General features: G+C 40.0%; 1 protein-coding gene across 1 annotated transcript; it reads left to right on the top strand.

Annotated features, from left to right (window-relative positions):
• Nucleotides 1-26,022, top strand: necab1 (N-terminal EF-hand calcium binding protein 1). Its single transcript, XM_022747598.1, is given in 14 exon segments — nt 1-139; nt 2,004-2,028; nt 4,416-4,524; nt 7,887-7,912; nt 8,218-8,315; nt 13,219-13,355; nt 17,425-17,546; nt 18,708-18,784; nt 19,948-19,995; nt 22,435-22,467; nt 22,470-22,549; nt 24,134-24,211; nt 24,997-25,088; nt 25,994-26,022. Coding segments are annotated over 14 exon segments (1,044 nt in total). The 5' UTR covers nt 1-49.

Here is a 26,022-nt window from a genome sequence, read left to right as displayed (position 1 = left end):
TTCAAGCGGACACATTCCTCTGCAGTTCACTACTGAAGCCACATTTCTGATGATGGATTGTTCAGAGGAGGTTCAGTCTGTGTCTCAGGAGCCCAGCGCTCAAATGGAACTAAAAAAGGGAATGTCGATTTTCATTGACGTAAGTAAAACATTTTTTAATCCTTACTCACAGAATAAGATTGATTTAATATTCACTGCTAACGCCTACACTGAAGTATCCGCGCTCCTTTTGATTTTGGATTAAGTGCAGAAACTTAAGTTTTATGAAGGACTATGTTGTCATTTAATTTCATTACCTAACTAATAATAGACTATACTAGCAGAAAAATGTAAAAATACTATATAAAAAAACAACAACATGTTTAATTCCTTTTATAGAAAGAGATGCATTTTTAATTTTCAAATCCAAGTGTCAGTGATTTTAGTTATTTGTTGGAGGTTTTGAATCACCTGATTTAATATGGATCCCTCTAATGTCTCTAATATATGCAGAGTACAGAGGGTTCCTTGTTTTGTGTAATGAATTAATTTGACAAACCTGACCTTCTTGGTGTAGAGATTTCAAAGGCTGGCCATCCGTTTATATGTCAATGTTCAAAACCAAATGTCAAATTATTGAAATGCTGGAAGTCCACCTTTTTTCATAAAAGTCAGGGTGTTATTCTTGTTGACCGTAATAAGCCAAATCTAGTTCACTTATGCAAAACATTATATTGCCATTTAAATCTAAAAAGTTACAATCTTTTAGTTAATAAGATAAGACTAGGATTCCCAAAACTTGCATATCTCATTGAGATGGTGAGGATTTACTGTAGTCTAATTAAAATCTTATGATATATAGTGTATAGTATATATAAGTGCTTCTCTCTCATGAGCTTTTTCTCCCCTGTTTCATGCCATTGCTTATATCAGCCACTTAATTATATTTCCCTCATTCCTGCACTCTGTTTCAACCATAATTCTGTTGGCTGCCTTCAGTGTTTGAAAGAGGCAGGAGAGGATGCACACAGGGGAGCAGAGACTTATTAAAGGCGGGAAGTCTTCCAACACATCAGATGTCTCACTGATGTTGAACAGGGGCTTTATCCTCTGGCACTGACTGACAGTGAATGAAACCACTGCTTGTCGTCTTCAGAGGCGAGCTGGTCTACAGAGTGTTGCTTCTGTTATTTCTTGACATCTCCTGTACAGGTTTCAGCCTCAGTCTGCTGCGTGTCATTAAAACACACATACTGGCTCCAAACACACATTACCTCCTGGAACAGGTTGCATGTGTTGTTTCTCCGTGTGTGTTTTTCTTTATCATTTTGATGCTGTTGTGGTGCTGGAATTCCACTTCTTCTTAACAGATCCAATAGAGGGAAAATTTTCTATTTTCTTGGGTAAAGGATTCATTAGTTAGTCTATAAAATAGATTAAAAAAATCACAGAAACCGTGAAAAATACTAATGACTGATTACGGATGGAAGATGAGTAACAGGTAGAACTGAGACAGACAGAGAGAGCAGGTCTCTATGAGTTTTGGACTCAAAAGGAGCAACAAAGACTGATTAGGATGAAAATTTGAAAGAACATAGGACAGACTGCCGAGAACTAGAAGAAGGTGGGTATGTATCACAGAGCTCAAGCAATATAAAAGATTATACAGTCAGATTTAGCCTGTAGTGATTATGTGTAAATACAGTCAGAGCCTGGTCAGATTCTACTTCACAAGTGCAAACATGACAAGAAAAGAAAGTGGGCGATGCTATTTTGAGGTTGGTGGTTCGAGCCTTTTAAAGCTGATGTGGTCATTGCCACTCTGCCTTTCATCTCCTCTGGACTGTGGGACAGCTCTATCAATAATTTAATGACACACTGCTTTTGAGAGTGTGATCGATGATCCCCCCCACACACACACACACACGCACACACACACACACACACACACACACACACTTTACTTTAACTTTGATGATGTGAAACCTCTGTTGACACCCCTCTTTTTCCCCCTCTGGTTGCAGATTTTACGGAGAGCTGATAAAAATGGTAAGTATTGCACCATCCATTTCCTTTCAGCCTCACACAAACACACTCATCTGTCTTTGCCATTATTTCAGCCTCCTCTTTCTTGTATGTGAAAAAAGATGTAAAAGATGTACTGTACTTTCTCAATGAAATTCTGATCATGACTCTCTGCTGATACTCTTTCAGTTTCCATGGAAACAGGAAACTGACCATGCCCACTGAGGTTCGGTATCAGAGCATTAGTGAAGAAAAACATCAAAACCAGTTGTACTAGTTGGACACATATGGTTCACACTTAATAGCAGGAGGGTCTGGGCAAATTCTGCTGTTGTTTCACGTCCACTGTCTTGTGCATTGTAAACATACAAAAATACATAGTTTATTTTGTTGTGAGCAAAGGACACCACGACTCTGAACCCAGGTGTCTGCCCATTCATCCTGTTTCCCTCAACATAAATCCTCTCTGGTAGAAATGCTGGGAATCTAGAAAGAAGTGAAATAACTCTGTGGATCTCTCACTTTTATGGCACGCAGGCCTTGCTTTATACAGTCAAGTCAGACTAATAGACTGCTCTGCTTTTCTTGCATTCAAAAACTGAAATAAAACTCCCTTTGAATTCCAGTAATAGCATTTTTAATCAAATCACATGTATCACTTTTTGTTCAAAAAGCACTTTCCTTCATTTTTGAGATTGTGATTGCTTTTTCTTTGCTGGAGGAAGGAGAAAAGATGCTTAATCAATCAAAGGAATAGTTTTTGGGACCTTTTGGGAAATATGCTTATTTTGCACACAATCACAGTAGTTATGCACATAAAACAGAAGAAATATAGACTTGAAGTATAAAAATATGCTTTGGGTTGAATTGACTTTATAGAGTGAGAGAAACACAAGCCGTTACATGGCCTGTGTTGGCAGCTGGATTGGTTAAAGCAGGAGTGTATCTGTTCGACCAGATGTGCATGACACAGACAATCATCTCATCTAACTCTCTGCAAGAAAGTTAATAAGCATATTTCATAAAACAACAAACCAGTCCCTTAACTTTCTGTTCTAAAAGTACTGTTGCCTGTTTTATATATACATTTATACATGTACATGTATGTATACATTATTTAAATGTACTTCATTAGCAACCCTGAAATGCAAATACAAGCATAATATGCACTTAAATGCTACAGTAAGAGATGTTATCTGAAGCTCTCACAGTAATGTGTCTAATCTCTCAAATGGACTATTTTCTTCGCTGGGAGAAAGAAACAATATGCCTCTGTGGATAACCTCTTTTCATACAATAACAGTGTTGATGCACTCTCTGCTCAAGCTACTTTTTTCCAGAAAAATTAAGTATCCTCTGATGTAGGTTTATAAACTAGAATCCTAAATCTGGACCGGTCTATCATTTCCACTGCATCCACTGTACTGCTGTGATTGCGGGCTATAAATCACGTAGCCTAGTTACCCTACAGACTGGAGCTCATGTAACCTTGCTGACACACACTATCACAGTAAAAGTGAAATATGAATATTTTCATTGTTGGTTTCACATGGTCACACCAGAAAGATTTGACTGTTTTTAGATAAGGAACTGGAATTAGGTTTTATCTGACGTGTTAACAGAAACCCTGACACTACACATCTTGTAGCATACATTTTAAACATACTGAATATAGATGATCCGAAATAGCTGCTCAGAATTCATTATTCACATGGCATGACATGCTTCATTATTCATTAAATGCCCATCCCACGCAGTGAGGGATTTGAGGTCTTGTCATGCAGCAAGATAAGAAATCATCCCATTTGTTTGTTTTTAGTGTTGTGCAAACAGCAGCATTTACATACAAGTCCGTTCCAAGATTATTTCTGAGCTCATCGACTGTGAGTCACCGTGTGCTTGTTTTACGCGCTTGTGTGTATATGCGTGTTTGCATTCGTACATCCTTCAAAAGGGGCTGGTGCTCACATCATCTGTAGTGGCATGACAGTCGTACTGAACCTCAACTCCACAGCAGGTCAGCAGGGAAAATTCAAAGATCAGGCACCTCATGTCACACAAAGAGTAAGACACTAGTGGAGCCACAATTGTGTGAAAAACATTTTGTGTGTGGATGATTGCCTTTATTCCATCTTTTGCTGATTCCGCCCCATGTTTTTTACCTCAATTTCCCAATGGAATGACAACGAATGAAGTCTCTGCTATTGACCAACTTCACATCCTTTCACCTCCATTTTCCATCACACCTACTACAGACACAAAACCGAACTGCTTATTTGATCTCGATTTGTCTGTGATTTATGTGAGGAATGTTTTTAGGAAATGGTCACCTCGCCTCTCAGGATGCCGCAGTCCTGACTGAGCTGTCCTGACACCTTGCTGACAAGTCGCATTTGTGCTTCTGCCCCCAGACGATGGGAAGCTTTCCTTTGATGAATTCAAAGCCTACTTCTCCGATGGAGTCTTGACAGCGGAGGAGCTGAAGGAGCTCTTCCACACAATTGATACCCATAACACAGAGTGAGTCAGTCAATTGCTTTATCTTATAATTATTTTTATTCCACTGAGGACAAAACTGAGATATGCGTGATGGATGAGAGGTGGATGTCAGTGAGATGGTTCATACTACATGCTGTTTGGACAAAATGAAACTGCAGTGGCTGCTTTAGCCTGGAAAGTCTCTTGGCTGTGAAGAGGCAGTGGACTGACATGTTCAGGAAGCAGGGGAATTTTTGAAAGAAGGTTTATTTGAAGATATCGTTCACAAAATCACAGCAGGTAATTCCCATCCAGACGATACATCTAGTTAATATGTGCTTCAATGTCTGGACACACTCTGCCAGCCTTGATGTTTTATAAGAAATTCTGTTGGATTTGTTTCTCATTGTATTATACCGTGTACAGAATATAATATGTAGCATCGAAAAAGAAAGTGGCTCTTGTCATATGAAATATTCAGAGGGATTGAGCCACATTCTGATGAGAATTTTCTATTTATTCATAAGCTCAGTATTGTTCAAGTGATGACAAGCAGACCAAGATGTGAAGAGAAGCACTCCGGGCAGCGTGGTTACGTGTTGTGTCTCTGCAGGACACAGGAGGCTTATGTCAAACAAATCTCTCCATTCGCCTGTCAGCCTGTCTCATATTTTTATATCTTATACATAAGGATTTAAGATAGGCTTGCACATATATTGCAGCAATGCAATACAATATTATTGTTAAACTATTTTCATTTTATTTTAGAAGCTCCCAACCATCTTCCATCCTCTGGCCTCTGCTCTCAACACTGTGTCGAACACATCATTAGACTTTCTACCCTTATGTGTCTAGTATAGTATATATATGTATAGTTCCATATATCCAGAATTACCCTAACAACCATCCTAAACACCATAGATACCACTTAGCAACACTCTAGCAATCAGTCAGAACAACTTAATAACCACAACAACCACTCAGAGACCGCCAGTGATGCACACCACTGCAAGATGTAAACCATAGATAATATACAAGGATATGAACACAGGCATGTATGTTTTGGATTTTATTTACGTTCTGTTTTTACTGTTACTTACTTGTTACTTGTTACTTGTTTTTGAGGGTGCCATATAATAATAATTATTTTTATTAGTCCTACATAGTACATAATACTTACTTGATAACCATTTTATTAATTATATAATACACAACTTTAATTTCCATGTCCCTACTCAATTATATTCTCCTGATACAAAGGCTCAAAATGGAGATCTAAATGCACACCATCACTGCTTTGCATTTGATGTGATTTGAATCCAAGGTCTCATTAAATCATTTAAATGAATGTGAATATTGATTGTGCCTCTTGTGCAGCCTTGTTCTGTAGGCAGCCCGTAAGACTCTCCCCCTCAGCAGCTGAATCCTGCTCACAGCCACATGATGGAGGCAGGGAGATCACTGTCAGGAGAGCAAACAACATGAGGTGATACAGAAGTGACTGAAAGTAAATTAATACTCTGTCATCGTGGAAAGACCAGTTATTATCCACTTATATTGCAGGTAAATAGTACTGTAGGTTATCGTCACCCTCGTGGAAGATGGAAGGTGTATTCTAGCAAAGTCAAACGGGGAGAGGGGGGTTAGTCCCTGAAGCTGTTGTCACTGTCCAACAACTTGAATGTCAGAGGAGGACTAAAAGTCTGCAGCCAAACACATTAACGTCATTGTACCGCTGGGACACATATAAATGATATCATTAATGTTGGAGGTATCCTTGTCATGTCACACTCAAGCTGAAAATCTTCGCCGTCCTTGAACCTGTTGACTCTGCTCAACAGGTCAGTTTTGGGTGAATTTCCCATTTGGTCAGACTACGTTGGGCATTTTGGTGAACTCACAATAATAAGATGAGGGTCTTGGACCATGAATGCAGTGGCCATGAAAAGCAAAGATGCCAGATTGTGCAGAATGATATTACCTGTAGCGCAGTATCACACAGGCTGGATATTTGGATGTCTGTGAAGATCACTGGTGAGACTGCCGAATCTGATGCTGGGTGGGTCTGTTGTCCTTTTTAGGGTTCACCCTTTAACAATTAGTGGCTAACTGTTGTGTCAGTCATTACCAAGACCTTTTTCAAGTTTCACTATCTTAATTCTATTTTAACAGTCCAGAGCACGGTCTGAAGCGCATGCCACAAGTTGCTGGTCAATCATGCAGTCGGTTTCCGCTGCCTCAGGATAGCAATGTGCCGACGACGCGCCTGACCACACCTCATTTGAAGACCAACACGCCAATGGGTGCTCAGATGGGCACAAGGGTGTTTTTCTATTTAAACAACGTGAACGCTGGACGGTCGGAAACTAGCAAAGACACTTCTGTTTCGCTTTGCGCCCGATGAAAGATAGGGCCCAGAGAGTCTTGGGTCTTACATACATAGGCTGCTTTTACTTGACTAAAGGATCTGAATACTTCCTCCACCACGGCTTTTATCCATTATAAAATCTGTTATCCTCATTATTAGTAATAATTAAATAATTATATTGCGGATGAAGGATTTGTCGTTGCAGTTACACGCAAGGACTCAAATGTGCAGAATGAATGGAAAGATGCACTCGTTCATCATGTTTCTAATAGCCTTTACAGTACAGTTGTATTCAGTGCATCAACTTGTGTGTGGTCCATTAGTAAATAATGTACCTTGAAATGTCAAAACCGCCAAGTTTCCTGCAAAACAAGTGAGAGCTTTTTTAGTCTGTTGCTCACTTTAGTGTCTAACCTCTGCTTTACCTCGTCTGTTCTTGTCTGTCTTCTGTGGCTCTAAGTGTTTTCTCCTGTTTGGACCAATTGATTGCTGCAGCACTTTCCCCCTTGTGAATGACAGTGTGAAATACAGTCAAAACCGGTGTCATTTCCCCGGCCTCATTCACTGTTACACGGGCGTCTCCTTTGTGTCTCTTGAAGCTATCTGTGCAGGATACAATGAATAATTGTCCATTTTGAAATGTTCCCTTCACCATTTTGTCCTCACCCTTTTCCTTTTTCTGTTTCTCTCTCTTTTTCAGACACACATACACACTCAGACCTCACTGAAACACACTCATGCTTTGACATTCGTCACAAACAGCCAAAATTCCCCAAGGGTTTCTGTTGAAGAACTTTCTGCCGGGCCTCTGGCGCACACCTCTGGGGTCAAAGATGAAACTAAATTATTCAGTTATTCGTCACGTATTTAACTCGCTCCCATTTGTCATCACACGCTGATTCATGAAATCAAAGTCTGTCCAGGAAAAGTTTTGCAGAGATGAAAGATTATTCCGTCACCTCCTTTAACCTCGGTAACATCTGTTTTGGAGAAATTCTTTTTTATCTTAATATCTCTCTCACTTTTTGTCTTTCAGTAATGTGGACACTGATGAACTCTGTGGTAAGTTGAATCTTAATCCAAATAAATGCAACTTTTAATTTATGCTTTGGGTTTTAAGTAATAAGAAGCTGGGACGTTCTTCTTGCTTTACCTCACAGTCGGGAGCACCACAGACTCAAACGCAGTCTGACATTTTCCCAGCATAAGGAAAGAGCCATGTTAGACGTAGTCACATGCTCTATGACCATGTGTGTGACTGAGGTGTCACACCAGTGCTGCTTCAACAAAACACCTAAAGCCCTGTCCACGTGTTTAACTTACAAAATGTTTCCTTTCTTTTTTCTTTTTGTCTTCCTGCTGTGAAGAGTATTTCTCCCAGCACCTCTGTGAATATGAGAATGTTCTCGCTGCCTTAGAAGATTTGAACATGTCCATACTGAAGGCGATGGACAAAACAAAGAAGGTAAGATCTGAATGAGCAGAGAATCTGATGAGCTAGGATCATTATTAACACGTGCATGTCCTTGGTGGACACTGGAGAGCCTGTCACCACAGTAAAGACAGAGTTAACAGAGCGTGTATGATGTGTGTGTTTCCCATTTGACTGAGTTATGACTTTGTAAACAAGGGGTGTGATGTTTGTGTCACTTGGTTGACAGAAAAAAAAAACCCTACTAAAAAAAATCTACTAAAATTAAGATGCCTTGCGTTTCTTTTCAGGGTGCTCACATCACATTCACATCTCATGCCGTGCACATAATGATAATAATAAGAGATGTTTGATTTACTCACAGTTTGGCCTGAGCTTCATGCTGCAAATCTCTCCCAGCATGCTCCTGTGCTGCCCAGCTTGCTTCCTCAGATCTCCCATTAGTCAGATTTCCATCACAGAGCCATAAAGGACAAACCAGGACTCATTCAGGGCTACTAATGAACCCCCAGAACAAAACATGTTATGATTCTTTTTGGGCCTGTTGCCAACATAGACAAGGAATTAAATGGGTTGTGGGTGCATTACTAAACAAATACTCCTTTTGATCATTCTTTATAGCCTCTTGATCTTACTGTGGCGCATTGGCTAAAGCCGAGTACCTTTTACATTATCAGAGAGGAGAAGAAGACGGATGAGGGTGGTAAGGGAGGGCGAGGCAAACAGGCAGAGATGGAGGTAAATGTTCAGAGACGACAGAAGGGAGAGCTTATTTTTCTTTCTGCCACCCTCTCTGCAGTGTCTCATCTGACACATGTGACACACGCTGTGAAGCTCAAATCGCCCCTCAGATCTGCGCCGAAACAGACATGTCACATTGAAAACAGAGTGTGGGAGTCTAGCCACTCATTTGTCAGTGGTAGTTTTTTATTGGCACAAAAAAACAGGTTACATGTGTCGACATCCAACTTTAGCACCTAAAAATTGTGATGACAAATGTAAGTGGTAACGGCAGATAAAGTTTTTGGTTTAGTAAATGTTCGGACACTTAATATGTATGTATAAAATCACTTTATACCATTGAAATGGGGTTTTCACTCCGAGCGAAAAGGCCTTCTTCTTGAAATAGATTTCTAACAAGGTTGGACCTGCAGGAGCAAAAAGGAAATGAACCCTACAGATACTTTTGCAATCCCCTCCGCAATCTCTCATAGACCTCAACATGCGCCGCGCTCCGATGAGGTGCGAAAATCAAATTGCACCTCAAATCATTTTCTGTTCTCCAAGAGAATAGTTGAGAGCAGGAAGTGAGACAGCAGGAAAGAAAGAGGAGAAACAGCGAATGCAGTGTGGACGTGTAGTTTAAGGTCTTGCTGTGGACTTTTTAAAGCCGAAAAGTCAGCTTTCACAAAGTACACAGGAAAAACAGGACAAATGCATTTTTTTCCATCAACACTCACAGACACGCAGTGTGAAATGGAAATCTGAGCTCAGATGAAAACAAATTATTCTGCACAAATTGAGCAGAACTGAGGAGTTATGGACCAAAGGAATAACTTTCAACCCAAATTACTACACTGGACTGTGGAAGAGAGACAGGACACTGCTGATGACGCCCATGAGCCTTACTCCTCGAAGCCTAAACCACAGTTTCCTCCGGTATGAATCGTGTGTGAAGCCACAAAATGAATCACAGCACAAGAAAAGAGAGAAGACATGTATGATACGCAGCATTTCTCTGTTATCGAGCATTGGCTGAGCAAGAAGGAGAACAGATGCTGCATTAGTCAGCTCAGTCGTCTCTGTTGAACTCTATATGTATTTGAGTGGGTGGTCTCTGGCTGTGGATGTGGGTGAGGGGGCTGGTTGCATGTGTGTGAGGTGTTTCTTTTTTTTCTTGCATTGGATGATTGTGTGTGTGTGGTGTGTGTGTGTGTGTGTGTGTGTGTGTGTGTGTGTGGTGTGTGTGCATGAGCTAATTTGTGTGCTGCGTGTGGTTTTGTGTGCACGCGTCAAACATCCATGCACATGTGCGGGGGAGCTGGAACTAGATTGTGCCTCTGAATCAGAGCCAGAGATGTATGCGTATCTGCTGGGCTACACTTGAAGTTTTTGCAAAGATATTGATGCCAAAGCTATTTACAGGTTTACCATACGCAACCTCCCTCTCCGGCTTTTATTACAAATCTTTCCTAGGAGGTCTAAGGGATTTCTCACCTGTAGCTAGGATATTGAGTTGAATACTCACACTTCACAACATTTTTTTCATAATGCCAAAGATTTTAATGCAGGAAAAAAAAAAGAAATACTTAATTACAGTCAACAAGTTCAGACTTAACATGGTGTGGTTACTAAGTGGAGATTTACACATCATTAAACAGGCTGCGCTTTCACATTGTCATTCGATATATTGTTACTGTATGGTGAATTTGCCAAATCAGTAGTTTGAAATAAGCCTGTAATTTCTAAGAACTTAGGAAGAATTTTTCACAAACAATTAGTAATACATTTATAAATAGCTGGAGCAACCCAGGTCCCAGTTCTGCCAAATCTCTCAAAGATGGTCTGTTAGAAAGCATTTCTCGTGTCAACCAGGTTATTTTTGACATTGTTAGATGACGATTTGTAATCAGGATTTTTTTTTTTTTTATTTTTAAATGAAGTGAAATCATTTGACAAAGGCAGGGTGAGGTATGATTTTGCAGCAGTGTGGGGAGTATGTCGTTACAATCCGGACTAAAAGGCTTAAATAGCGTGATTCGGGCAGCATTGTGGGGTCAGAGGCTATATGTCAAAAAAATGTGGAAAACTACACGTCACCGTCTCCGACAAAGCTCTCATTTGACCTTTTGTACAACTGAAAATGAAAGATGAAGGGAAAGGCAAAAAGGAAAAGAATCAGGCAGCTGTTTTGGTGAGGTGGACACACACACACACACACACACACACACACACACACACACACACACACACACACACACACACACACACACACACACACACAAAAGTACAGATCACGGGGGGGTAATCTATGCTCAGATGGTAGACAGGAGGCTGACCTTTACCAGTTTTGTCGTGACTCACTCTCACTCAGTGAATGTGCATGCATGTGCGAGTGTGTGTGCGAGTGTGTGTGTTTGGTAATAGTCACAATGTCAATCAAACGAACCCTGTGACCGACAACGATTCTGGGGGTTTTAAAACACGACACTGCTAAAACCGTGAGATTTTGTGTGTTTTGTTCTTATGGAAAACAGAGTTTAGGTTGTTATCTCTCACATTTTAGGACAAGCTGTTTAATCTTTGATCAGGTATGTTGGTGAGAGGACCGGTGGGAAAAGCCTGAGACTAATGACCTGCTCTGTATTCTGGAGAAGCTGCTGAGAGTTCAGCTCTCCCACTTGAAGAGTACGGCTCAACATACTATAATTAGGGTGTGTGTGTGTGTATGTGCACTTTAACAGGCTGAAAAACACATACAGCTTTTAAAATCAAACCATCTTCATTGTACTCTTATGAAAGCAGTAATTACCCTACAGACAAAAACACTGCAATATATTTAATTTCTCTCCTTCTTTCTTTATCTGTCTCACTCACACACACACACACACACACACACACACTCCCTTTCATGCATTAGTCATTCTCTAATCTAACTTGTATTGACGTTTCCCTTCAATCCTCTCATTGTTAGTCGAGTGTAGAAACAGTTGTGGTGCTGAAAACTGTGGGAGCAGGTGCATTGTGCAAACAGCAAACTGTTGTGCCAATCATCATTCACTCTCCTTTGATTAGATCCAAAACAACATCAGCCCTCCTGCTCTGGTCCAAGCAAATGACGCCTCTACAGAATGTCATTCAGTCTGATTTTTTTTTTCTCCATTAGCTTTCTGAACAAAAACATAAATGTATCTTTCACTAACAAAATGACAAATATTGCTTGGTGTGGAGGAAGTTATTTCTTAGATGCAATTTTGACGATGCAGGTGCAGATGATTGTTTCACATATTTGATGTTATTTTTCAAAAGACTTTTCAACATAATAGAAAATGTAAACACCTCCATCCACCACAAAAAATGCAGACACCTGCTGCTCCAGTCAGAAACAAGATGCATGTATCTTTTTTGTAAAAGTAACAGAAGAATTCTTTGCCTTCTCTCTGGTCTATGTCACATTTTAGCATCTTTTAGCTCATTGTTTTGGTTGTTTGGTTTGTCAGGTGCCCAGAAATGTGACGCCAAATGCATGATATGTTGCTCTGTGTCTGCTGGATGTGTAAATGAAGACAACTGTTTTCTATCTTGTTCTCCAGAACTTTATAAAGTGATCATTTTTCAGTGTTTACAGCTTGTTCTGCTCGCCTGTAAGTGGCCAAAAATTACTGTTTTGATACCCCAAGTTCCAAACTCAGATTTTACATCATGATATATTTTGTCCGTCCTCAAATAAAAGCTCTAAAGTTAGGCTTATTCAGTGCAATTTAAATGCTATAACAGAATGAGAACAAGATGCATATTGTGAGGAAGTTAGACCAGTTCCCCAGGCATGCATCTCCAATCCATTAAGAACTTGAATGAATGAATGAATGAATGAATGAATGAATGAGTTGTCAAAAGAAAAATGGATGAATTGCCCAGAAATCACATGTTTGTTGTTGTTTTGTCCTGAAGTCATTTGACAGATTGCTGATATCAGACCAGCATGATTGATCAGACACAATTTATGGATTTTAACAAATAAGTGATGTAGAATGTGAACATCTTCTCCCTCCTGTTCTTCCTTATGCAATCTTTTCTAAATTAATGATCTTGTAGGCATCTTTTAATTAGGCACGTCTGGGCATTGAGTGACTCTTGGCTGGCATGTGAAACTTGTCGAAACTCCCCTTGTTCTACTCCATCGTTCTTAATTCCCACTCCTCATCTTGATTGACAGGATTATCAGGAGTCCACCCACCTGGAGCAGTTTGTGACCCGCTTCCTGCTGAAGGAAACAACCAATCAGCTTCATTCACTTCAAAGCTCGCTCGAGTGCGCCATGGAAACCACAGCCGAGCAGACTCGCCAGGAGAAGTAAGAGCAAAGATCTCTCAGGTCCCTCTCTCTCTCTCTCTCTCTCTCTCTGTCTCTCACACACACACACACACAGACACACACACACACACACACACAATTAGTCTTTAAAACACAGACAAAATGTATTGTACAATGGCACCCATAATTACAGTTCTCACAGCTAGTCTAATAATTTGGTCCAAATCACACACTCTAATTTACATCTCATATAAATGATGCTTTTATCCAAGGTACCACGCAAAAAAACAGTTTCTTACCCTGTATTTGTTAAAACCACCTGCTCTTCCCTGTGATCCAGCAGACATCTATAATCCTTTATTTATTTTATCACTGTGCAGATCCTCTTCCTATGGGGCAAATGGAAGAAAGCAAATTAAAAAGGGATTGCTGTTAAGACTTGAGAGAAATGAAATATGGAGAGTAGCATAACACACCTGAATACAATGAAGATGGTTATATGTCAAAACAGAATCAAAACACTGGAAAACAAAACAAACCAGGTGGCGGTAAATACATGCTGTTGATGAGTTATTTCAGTCTGTTAATCAGATGATGCCTTCTCCAACTTTGTCTTAATTTAACTAAGATATACTAAGATTAATGAATAAAGTGTTTGCATCACAGCTCGACAATTAGAATATGACCTTAATGTGGTCATGATGAAATTATTTGCATGTTTATATATGAACTGACTGATAATGAACACTGACCCGCTGGGTTTCTGTGTGTGAGCAGCACTGATGATTAAACCTGAGGCACAGTGTGTGTGTGTGGGTGAGTGTGTGTGTGTGTGTGTGTGTGTGTGTGTGTGTGTGTGTGTGTGGGTGTGTGTGTGTGTGTGTGTGTGTGTGTGTGTGTGTGTGTGTGTGGGTATGGGTGCATGATGCAGTATTCGATCAGTCTAGTACTGCATTCAGAATTCAGGCACGCCCCTGGTGTGCTCGGTTCATTAGTAATGATGACTCACCAGTTTATAAGTGCACAGGATTTCATATGCAGCTTGCGTGTGTGCGTGTTCATGTTCACAGTGTATTTAAAGAATAGGTGATGACGCACAATCTTTTTGCATCCCATCACCTGTCTGACTTCACTCTTGAGCTGCAGCTTCAACAGCTAACCAGTGATTTTTCAGACTTCTGACAACCCCAGAGGAACAAACTTTGCTCATGATCCTTTATCACCGTGTTGATCTGGTAAAAATAGTAAATGACAGACAGCAAATGCCGCTCTATTCGCTTTCTGGCATCTGTAATTGAAAATATACTGTTAATGGGTGTCTAACTTCAAAAAGTTCTTGTCCAATGAACAGTGTCTGAGATAGAGGTGTACAAACGAATCATTATCTAGGAATCTTCAAAGTGAAGTGACTATACCGATTTACCATTGACCAAGAGCACCACTGTTAGCTCAGCTGTGATTCACACTACATTACTTTCTCATTAAAAGAATCTTAAAACACTGTGAAAGCCACAGAGTCATATTTGATTACTCAGTCATAGATAATATAGATAATTAAGCTATTAACCTTATGTACAGTTCTTGTATGAGCTGGTTTTGTACTGAACTGGATGTAGAGTGGACTAACAACAGACTGAATGTACTGCTGAACTGAAGACTAAAGTCGGGCACAAACTGAACAACTGTAAAACATGACTTTCATCCATAGTTGCATTTCTAGGTCACTGAAACACAAAAAAACATTGTTTTAATTCGGGTGCAGAGCTGAACTGGAGAGAAATTTTTTTTTTTATAAATTTAACCAACTTAGTATGAGGCGTACTCTCCAGCACTGTTCGACCATCCAATGAGCAGTGAGTTTTGTTTGAGGCATACTGAGCTGTTAACTTTCGGAAACAGACAATCTGACGAGCACATCCACTCAGTGATCCTCACAGTGATTAGCCAGGTGTGCAGAGGTGGGAACGTGGGCAAGAATTTAACTTAGCTCTCTTTTTTCATTCCCTCTTTACTTCCATCAGTTTTCGTGTGTACAATCGACCAACATAATGCATTTGCAAAACTGTGCGCCTCTATCCCCTTTTTTAAAGATCATTGTACCTCGCCTTTCTGTATGACAGCCCCAACTGGATGGAGCGTGGATAGTAAACACTTTTACCTCAGACGTGTTCAGACAATATGAGCTGGTTCATTTCAAGCACAGCCCGGCCTTTAGTATCCCTGACTCTGCCTTTGCTATGTTCGTCTGCTTTATGTCCACAACTGACAAAATCATGACATACTATTTCAATATTTCTCACAAACTCTAGCAATAATAGTTGTTTTTGTTTGACATGTTTTTGCATGAGTTCAATTTAAAAGGATCCCTGTAGGATTCTTTGTGCTCTCTATCGTGTCCTTTTCTCACCATCACCGTGTTTACACTTATTCTCAGAGGCAGAAAATGATGGGCTTGGATAATCAATATTTGAGTCAAAGAGACCTTCACAAACTCTCCCTTTCTTCCCTTCCTCTTTCCACCTCCTCTAAATGTCTCTTTCTCTCTATTTCCCTCTCATGTTATTTCAAAGTGTTACTGCCCCTCGCTCCCAGAGCAGCTTCCTCTCCTCCGGCATCCAGCTCTGAATTGCCACACTTGCAAAAGTCCCTTGTGCACCTGAATGCAATCACTGTGTTCTTCCAAACATCTAGAGGATCTGGCTGTTTCTCTGGTGGCTTTAAATAGGTTTCTGTGGTCAGATATATATGTGTGTGAGGAGGCTGCCTGTGGACAAATGGGAACTCATATTCATGGAGGCTGGGGAAATGGGAATTTTTTCTTGGGCTAGTGTCACTGCATTTAACAAATGCCATTCTACGCTTTACATACAAAGTATATAGACATTTGACTGTAGCTAGTGGATTATTTAGACTTAATTTCTCCCAGATGTGGAAATGGGGATTTAAATATCTCTTATGGAGTCATATGGTTCAACCAAACTCTTCTTAAAAAAGGAGATCATTTTGAATGAGCTGGTAGGGCTTTCAGTATTTTAGAGGAAGCATGGTCACAGTTCTTCTTAACATTTAGATTGCAGTCACCTCTATATCTGATTACCTATATCTGATGTACCATATGGTTAAAGTTAAACAGCCAAGTGCTGGATATAAAATAGTAGTTTGAAGGAGTAGTTTTGGGGAATTTTGCTTCCCTGCTGAGAGTTAGATGGTGGTGGTAGGATTTAGAGGTGCTGGTCGGTGAATGTTGTTTTACCTCAGGACATAGTGAATTTGCTTTTATCTAAAAAGTGTAAACATGAACTATTAAACACCATTTATATTACACATGTAAAGGGTAATGAACTGGAATTGTGCAAAAGATAGCTGTGTAAAGTCTGAAAAATCTAGAAAGAGTTTGCTCCACGAAAAATAATAATCACAACACTCACGCACATATAAGTGTGTGTGAATTCACCTGCACAGACACACGCATCCCCGCAGTCACCCTGAGGTCTTATCAAAATGTGGGGCCGAACAACTTGACAGCAGTAAGACAAATCTTAGGTGATGTCTCCCTGTGGCTGCATGTACCTTGTCACTGGCATTAGCATCACCCTCAGACCAACACGACAAAGCCAAGACAAATTTAGGCTCACAAAATTTGTTCTCAGCTAAGACATACATTCATGAGACTGTGGGCTTCAGTCACTTGGCTGTCATCTTAAATTGTATAAGGGAGAAAAATGTGAGTGAGAAATATTGTCAAGTCCTGAAACATTTCAGTTGTATGTCTCAATCACACAAATGCAAAAATCACAAGTGATCCCTCTGTCTTTTTTTTTTTTGCACAAATGAGTACACACAGATGGCACTTTAATTACAAAGTCACATTTTCTGTTTATCATTGAGAGTCAGCAGATAGTTGAGACCAAATTGTATTGAATATTATTTTTCATTCTGGGGCCCATCTGTTATATGTTGTGTGCAGTGCACCAGATAAACTGCAGAACAAAAGGTCATTTAATGTGAGTTTGACAGAGTGCAGCGTGTGTTCACAGTCACAACCATTTTAGAAAATGTGCTAAAATATTGTGATGTCAGAATAATTATTGTCCTGTTCTGACTCCAGACAGGGCCCACTGAAGCCAGAGGTGCTGTCCATCCAGTGGTCCGGTCGCCGCTCCAATCGGAGGCTTCAGAGGAACAGCAGCCTGTCTCCCAACAACCCACTCCTCAGTCTCGTCAATTCAGGTGAGTTTATAAGTTTATTCTGCTGTCTAATGCTGAGTTTGAATAATAAAACATCACTGGGCTCTGTTGCCTTATATTCTGTTTAGTTTCGTTCCAGTGTTCTACAGAGCTTCAGTATTGGGTTACATCGCCTTGCCGCCAGCAGCAAAAAAGCTGCTTGACCAGAGTCAGCGTGTCTCCACAGGCCAGAGAGCAGAGCACAGGAGGGGGTGGGGGTCACGTAGGTGTGAGAGAGAGTAAAGTGCGAGACAGAGAGAGGGAGCTTAAAGAGGTTGGGGAGGGGATCAGCATGTTCAGAGAGTAAACTATGTTTGTTGGTGATTTTCTCAAGTGTGCATTATTTTGTTTAAAAGTGCAATTATTAGCCTGAGGATGCACCCTGCCTCAGCAGCCCATATTAGAGGCTCTTCTTCTGAGCAAGCAAAAGGAAATTAAAAAAGAAAAAATAAATATTTGAGGAAAGCAGCTTGATACCTTTGCACCTTTAGTGGAATAAAAGAATATTGATCAAGCCAGTAGCCTTGTTGGATGCTTTCTTTGTTGCAGTGCCATTTGGTGTTGTAAAGTTGAATCACTTCAGACACGTTTCATTATAACTTCAACATAATCATATCCATTGGTTAGGGGCATTGATTTTTTTGTACACTAACTGCAAAACAATATCCTAAGAACATAAAGATGTAGGCCATACTGTATAGAATTAGTTTGAATTTGGACATGCATTATTATATACTGTACATGCCCAGATGTCCATTAGAAAAACTTCTACTGCTACTGTCATGAAAAGGTGGAGTAAACAGCTGAATATCTATAGTTGGTTATTCGGCTCTGCTTGACTGTAAAAGTCCCCGCACGTCACTGACTTGCACACAGTCAGGTCTCCATTACGCCTGCATTATGGCACCAGCTTCGGTTGCTAGGAGAAACAACTGCAGAGCCTCTATAAACTTCGATTGCAAGCCTCAAAGCTTTTCTATTGATTGGCATGGTTGTGCATTGCATAAGATGAAAGGAAAAGTTGAAATGGCTTCTGGGACACCGCCATCAGTGGAGGAAAATGTGTTTAAAATACAGTCGATGTATGCAGCACCTTTCATCCCTTCACGTTCGTTGTTTACTCCGTCTTTCTGAAATCAGTCCTTCTCTCTGTGTCTCCTCCAGGTGTTTATGATGAAGACAGCCAGTGGACGGTCCAGGTCAACAGACTGCAGAAGCTTATAGACCGCCTAGAACAAAAGGTGACGTCCCTTCTTTCTTTGCTTCTTTTCTCTCCAGCTTCCCCATTTCTTATCTCCATCTGTCTCCTCTCACCAACCCGGCCATCTGGTCTTTACATCCCTCTCTCAAATTAACCACAAATAATGGCAAGTGGATTCACAACAATTATCAACTAATTAACTCAACCCAACAACCGCCTCCCACATACCAACACGTACACATATGTGCAGTATACGGGAAATATCGGCTGCACAAAAGCTGCCGTATCTCCATGTGAATGTAACGTTAAATCTGTTGTCAAGATGTTGTAGAGCTCCAAATATGGAGCAGCTTCTTTATTTTATTTTATTTTATTTGTCCTGAAGAGGGAAGTTGGTTGTGCAGCTGCGAAGTAGAAGAAGAGTGTGAACATAGAGTACATAAGCTAACACAAATTTGACACAACCGACAAGATGTAAAATTTGGACCCAGTTTGGATATACTGTATGTGATAGTGTCACGGAGAAACAAAATATTGTGATGTTATAAAAAGGTAGTGCCATAGAGGGGAGATACATCCCCTTATGGTGGCTGCAGCAAAGACTACAACCCATCATGGCTTCCAACAAAAGACTACAAAACCCACAGTCAGCAGGTCGGTTAGGACAATGGTTGCTGATTGCTGTGGTGAAGAGAAATGGTGTATGGGAGGCAGATAAAAGCTTTTCTTATAGCAAGGAACTGATTTGGATACCTGTGTTTTGGTTTTGCTGATCTTCTGCCTCAAGAGAATTAAGTTAGCCTGTTTTGAGAAGACTGAATTAATTGAATTTAATCTGAAACGCAGCGCCCCCACTGTCCTCACTTCCTGCATCCACGCCTCAAACCGTCAAAAGAAAATCTCAAGACATCACAACATGTTTTTATATGTGTTGGTTTTGGCTAATGGGGAAGTGAAGCCAAAGATAAAACCTTTTTTCATTTTTATATTCATTAGATTTCTATTAAGCTCAGTTCTCATTTTTAGGGTCCCAAAAAGCAGCACACAGGCAACAAGACAAGCCTCAGTTGAGAAGTAATTTTTTATTTTCACTCGTGTTTATAACTTTTTTTCTGCTGCCCCCAAGTGGTAAAAAAAAAAAATCAGTTATTATATGTTTAGATCTTAGCATCATATCATCTTATATTTCCTCTTGTTCTGCAGGAGATTCGCCTGGAGCCTGTTGAGGAGGAGGTCTTGGAGAGCAAATCGGTAAGTTCATCTAGTTTCATCCACTTTTCCACTGTTTTTGTCGTGGGGACACTGTGTGTGACTCTGCTATCAAGTAGTGGAGTATAGTGCTGAGAGCAAGGGCAAACCAGAGTCCTTCGGGCTTACTCACAAAGTCTCTGGCCACACTGATAATAGGCACTCAGCGGTTGTCATAGAAACAGCGGGGCTGAAACTTGTCAGGAGCATTTTTCCCCCCTCTTCCTTTGCTCTGTCTTTATCTTTAATCTTTCTGTTTAAGGTCCAGTATTCAGTTTTCAAGAGGAGGCTTGTAGTCACTAAGGGAGCGGACACAGAGGTGTGGGGGCGAGTGAAAAAGGAGGAGAGAGAGTAGTCGCTCTGAAATAGCTTAACAAATCTATTGCCAATTACAGAATTTTGCATTATAGTATATTGATGGTATAAATACTAGGAATATGTTAGGAAATATATATATTTGTTTTCCCCACATGTGTAAACCTACTGACAATTTAAATGTCCTTCAGGCTTGTGTTTGTGTGTAGTGTGTTTTTAACTATGCTTACACAGTGCGCAGGTGTGTGTGTGTGTTTAACTTCGGTGTCCACATGCTAAAACAAAGGAAGCGTGTTATTGTCGCCCAAGCTTCATATCACTCATTTCATGGCTGAGAAACTGTCTCTTGCTGTCGAGTGAGTCAGTGACATCTACATCAGACAAACACAAGCACTCACGGGAGGATTCCTCTTCAGCTTGAGTGTCTGACACAATTATCTTATTTGTTGAAATACTGACCGACAAATTAAAGGTTACTATAAATAAAAATGTAGAAAGAAAAGTGTATGTAAAGTTCTCGTTTTACATGTGTGGAATGTAAGAAAATATTGAAAAATGTCTATTACAGTTTCCCGGAGCCTAAAGTGAAGACTGTATTTCAGACTGTATTTTTATAGTTTCATTTTCAAACACAGAAACAGAGAAAAGCAGCAAAGCCTCACACTGCAACCAGAGAATAATTTGAATTTTAGTTTTTTTAAGTGATCGATTATCAAAATAGTTGCAGATTTTCTTGATAAATTCTTGCAGCTCGTGTGAAATCATTAATTTCACGTGACATTTTTCATAAGGAATGGTTAGTATCACAGCACAGTAGTCACCATGGCTGAAGCCATCCATATGAATGTTACATGTCACTGTCAGGTCATCATCACTAATTTCATGCAGACATGTCAGTGTGTGTGAATGAATCAATATGTAATTACTTTAACACTGTGTGTCAACGGGAATAAATGTGTTGCTGAGAGAAAACCAGTAATGACCCACAGCACAAGACTGATGATGGTGTGACTGCGTGTGTGTGTGTGTGTGTGTGTGTGTGTGTGTGTGGGTGAGAGAGAGAGAGTGTGTGTGTTTCTCCCAAATTAGTCACTGAGAGAGAGTCCTGAGGCATTTTATCAGTCACACACACATCATTAACATACACACTTTGTAACTTAGGCCAACGGGCAGACCATTCACTTCCTGTTCCCATCAGCCTCTCCTCATCATCAGCCACAGGAAATGATTAGCCGGCTTCCTATTGTCATGATTACAGGTTTTCCTGTATCTTGTTCCCTGCTGTTCACACCTTTGTATAACGAGCTGCAGATGAGCAGCTGATGGTGTTGCCCTACAACGGTAAACATTGCAGCCCTTTCGGCTAACATTAGCTAGCGTACTACTGTTGATGGATATTAAAACTGACAGCTAAAATCTCACCCCCAGTTCTCGCTGAGGAACAGACAACCAGTGTTGACCGCGTTTCCTCAAACATTTTCTCATTCCGACTTGGTTACATTCCTGCTTTTGTTTTTCGTCACTGCAAAGTAACAATACCATTACAGTAAGTTGTTACACCACAGGCTCTATTTTTGTTTACATCTACGTGAGCTCATGTGAGGTGGTGCACTGCTCCCTGATTGATCCCTCTGGCAGGTTAATCGTAATAATATCCTGTTGTATGTGATGCACCATTATTTTCAATTCTCTTAGTCTGTGCATGTTTGAGATTGGAGAGAAGAGAATCTGTTAAATTTCTCCTTATGTGTGTGATGCAACCCGGTTTCAAAATGAGTTAAAGATTTTAAAGCTCCTGTGATCTGAGCCAGGCTTAAGTATCCATAAAGATTTATACTTCATCTTCTTGGTCATTTTCTGATCGCACTGGGGTACATAGATTGGTAAATTTGTAAAGAAATTGCTGCCAGGACGCAGGATTATAGATATTATAAAAATTAGAATAAAAGATTTGTGTCTCCAGCTTTCTGGTAACACACTGCGCCAATGTGAGACCCTGCCCGAAATTTCTGAACGCCCCTCAGCTCTGTCAGAAGCAAATTGTTACCCTGTGTGTGTGTGTGTGTGTGTGTGTGTGTGTGTGTGTGTGGTGTGTGTGTGTGTGTGTGTGTGTGTGTCTCTTCACAGCACATCCTGATAGTCCAGAGGCAGCTCTCGGTCTGCTGGAGGAGGAGCTGGAGGAGTTTCGTTTGGCTCTCAGACAGTACATGGAGTGTGCCTGCGCCCAGACTGGATGTCTACAGTCAGTTTATATTCTCTTTGTTCACTTTGTACAAGGAATTTCTGCTCTTTCTGTTTTTTTTTTGTTGTTATTTTTTATATTTTGGCAAAGGGCTTTATAAAATGGGTGCAAAAACAAAAATGAATTCAACAGAAAAAACAAAACCCATAGAGAAAGAAATCTAACATCATATTCAGAGCTGTAAATTAGCAGGTTGATAAGATCTGATTTAAAACCTATTCTCATGTAGCTGCAAGGTGCGTCATCATGATAGCAAAGTATTTCAAATGTTTTATATAAAAAGATTGTACTAAACGTTTACTTTTCTTTTCATACTGTAATAGAAGATTGCTTACATTTTCTGATAACTATATACCATAACATGATGACATTACAAATTTTATCCCAACATATACAAAACCCAATGTTGGCTTGACGTCAACCTCCAACGTTGGACAGACATTTAAAACAACTGAAAACATGACCTCCTTAACGGAGGTAACAAATGCAGTATTTACTCCTGTGCGATTAGCATTTGTTAAAAAGTAAAGTACCCAGAAGTCTTCAGGGAAAAACAGCTTGACAAATGAAAAGAATATATTTGTGATGTCTTTAAGGATTTACATCTTCAGTAGCAGTCGACAGGCTTGGGGCTGAGTGCCAAAAGATGTGCTGGAGAAGTCAACAAGCATTAAGAAATGGACATTACTGTTTTATTTTTTTGTTTTGTTTTTTATGAGATGTGTTGACAATGAGAAAAATATAGAATTTCCAGCCAGAGCCTTTTAAAGTGGAGGCAGAAGATAAAGTACCCATGTTTTTCACACAGAGTCGTTGTGCACGTTTAATGAAATTCAAACAGTAACACCTGCGTCCGTGTATGTTAGAATCATTACAGTCTTTGCACTCTGTACTGTATCTAAAGGATAATGGCATTCCTGCTTGTAACTCAAAATCTAGATCTATTTGAATCATTTCCTCATATGACTCATATGAGCAGTTCTGAGCGGTGGCCCTCTTCTTAATGAATTATATCAAGAATCGAGTTTGCAGGGTCCCTAACTGGTCCATTTAGATCATAATCTAATTGAAAAGACTTCATGAGATAAAACAAAATTGAAGGCTTAAAAATCAAAACTGGGCCACAATTGACTCTCCTGTCAAAACCTAAGACATGCTCTGGTTTTAGTATTACATCCGACCGCAACTTGTTGTGTCAGTAAATGAAAATTGTGTTTTCTTCTTCTGTCACCCTAATCGCTCTGTGGTTAACTTCAGTTTTAGCAGAACAAGCTGAATCCCTCCCAAACACAGTTTAACCGCCTAAAGGACAGCGTGACATTTACAGGCTTTGTCATGACCATTTCTCTAACCAGTCACGTTAGCTCATTTTTCAAGTTAAAATGAGACTAAAATCTGTGACGCAACACTTCATCACAATCATAATTCAAGCCACAGAAAATATTGTGCGACATATTCACATTGCCTGCACTCAGTCACAGTGTGGAAAACAATTCAGACAGGGAGGCTGTGTTGGGGGACATGATGTAGCACACTAATTAGTGACTGCATGAGTTGCGCTCTCTCTTGTTTTGCATTCGGCAGCATCGCAGTTCAGCGGCTGGCAAATGAATCACGCTTCATTCTCTATGAATTCTGGGAGCACAACAACGTGTGGAAGAAGTAAGTATTCATTCACACCATATGCATCATGAACAATGCATAATGGCCTGCTCACATAAATTTCAAATGGTTTTCTGTGAACTCGCTGAGAGAGGGTCTGGTTCACATTGTGTATAGTGACACTGAATCTGAAGCTTTAATGAAATTAATAAGAACTAAAATTACTGCTTCGTGGTTGTATGCCTCCGACACTCAAACTAGTCTCAGGTTACATCCCTATTTGTCCAGAATCATATAAACTATTAACCATTTGTTAAAAGTTTGTCATAATTTCTATGTGAAGTCTTCAGTTATGGCCAAGATCGTGCTTTGTGAGGTCACCGTGACCTCGACCTTTGACATTTGACTGCCAAAATCTAATCAGTTCATCCTTGAGTCCAAGTGGACATTTGTGCCAGATTTGAAAGGATTGCCTTGAGGAGTTCCCGAGAGATTGCGTTCAAAAGGCCATAATCCTGTTTTGTGGGGTCTCCATGACCTTGACCTCTGACCTTTGACAACCAAAACCTAATCAGTTTTTGTCCTTGAGTCCAATTGAATGTTTGTGTCAAATTTGAAGAAAAATTCCCTCAAGGCGTTGCTGAGATATTGCGTTCACGAAAAAAAGCAATTAGAGAAACTTTGTATTATTTCAGGGGTTTTAATTTGTTCGCTGTTAATAGCAAATAGCCCGGCAGAATGATGTCATGGCTAAATAGATTTAACAACATATGAAGCCATCTACTCTGTCCATGATTTTTTATGATTTTTTTCCGTAATTTAATCTTCTCATTTCTGCTGTCCAGTCACTTGCAGACCAACTACAGTAAAACCTTTCAGAGGGGGAACGTGGACTTTCTGGAAACTCCTGAGACCATAACCACCATGCTGGTTCCAGGTAAGAACATTCATTAAAGCTCAAGTCGAACCTCAGATCTACCATGTCTGGTAAGATTAAGATAGCCACTTCTCTCTTTGAGGAATCTTTGTGTAGCATGTTCTTAGGAGAAAACTCTTCAGCATCAGACACTATAATCAATCCCGAACACATGCTGTGCAAACAAACACTGTGCACAATGCAGAGAGAGTCATTTTAAATTCAAGCCAAAATGCCAGAATGTCATGCTGGGAGTGTTTTACATAAAGCATAAAGAAGTGCTGAAATATGCTAATTAACAACTGTGATCATACATTTGTAATTTTGTAAATGTAATAGTGTAACATTAAATTTATGATATAACTTTTGTCATTCTCTATGACAACTGAGGAACTCAGGAGGAAGGCAATGAGATGCAATTGAAAGCTATGGAATCTAGCAAGTTTGCTTGTTTTTGTGGATCGATATTGTTTGTAGCTCTAAAGCTAATTATGTAAAGGATCACTTGACAGTTAGATGATCATCTTTGTCCTTCAAATTTGCAAAATCAAATCAAAGATGTTATGCTTTCATTACTTTCCATTCTTCATTTTCCTTCCATTCTCTTTTTCCTAATTCTGCTTTTGTCTATTTTCATTACCTTCGTTTTCCAGAGCTCATGTCTTAATCACTTCCCCTTGTGTTGGTTTATTACAATGAATTGGTCTTAATTGTATCTAACGAGTACAACCCGCTCCACGTACCCCCATCCACAAGGACTCAGAGCAGAGGACAGTGCTGAATAAATTTGTCAGAGTTTACTTTGACACACAAACACACAACACACACACAGAGTGCAGAGGAGAGGGTGCTGTGTCTACTTGATTGGGTTCGCTCTGTGAGTCGGTGCATTTTTTTTTGTTTTACTTTATGTGTCTCCTCCACAGCCTCATGGTGGGTCCTTAACAACAACTGA

The sequence above is a fragment of the Seriola dumerili genome, unplaced genomic scaffold (assembly GCF_002260705.1).
Source record: "Seriola dumerili isolate Sdu_G_001 unplaced genomic scaffold, Sdu_1.0 BDQW01000110.1, whole genome shotgun sequence".
NCBI lineage: Eukaryota > Metazoa > Chordata > Actinopteri > Carangiformes > Carangidae > Seriola > Seriola dumerili.
The sequence above is the reverse complement of the archived record's forward strand: the minus strand, read 5'-3'. Positions and strand labels throughout refer to the sequence as shown.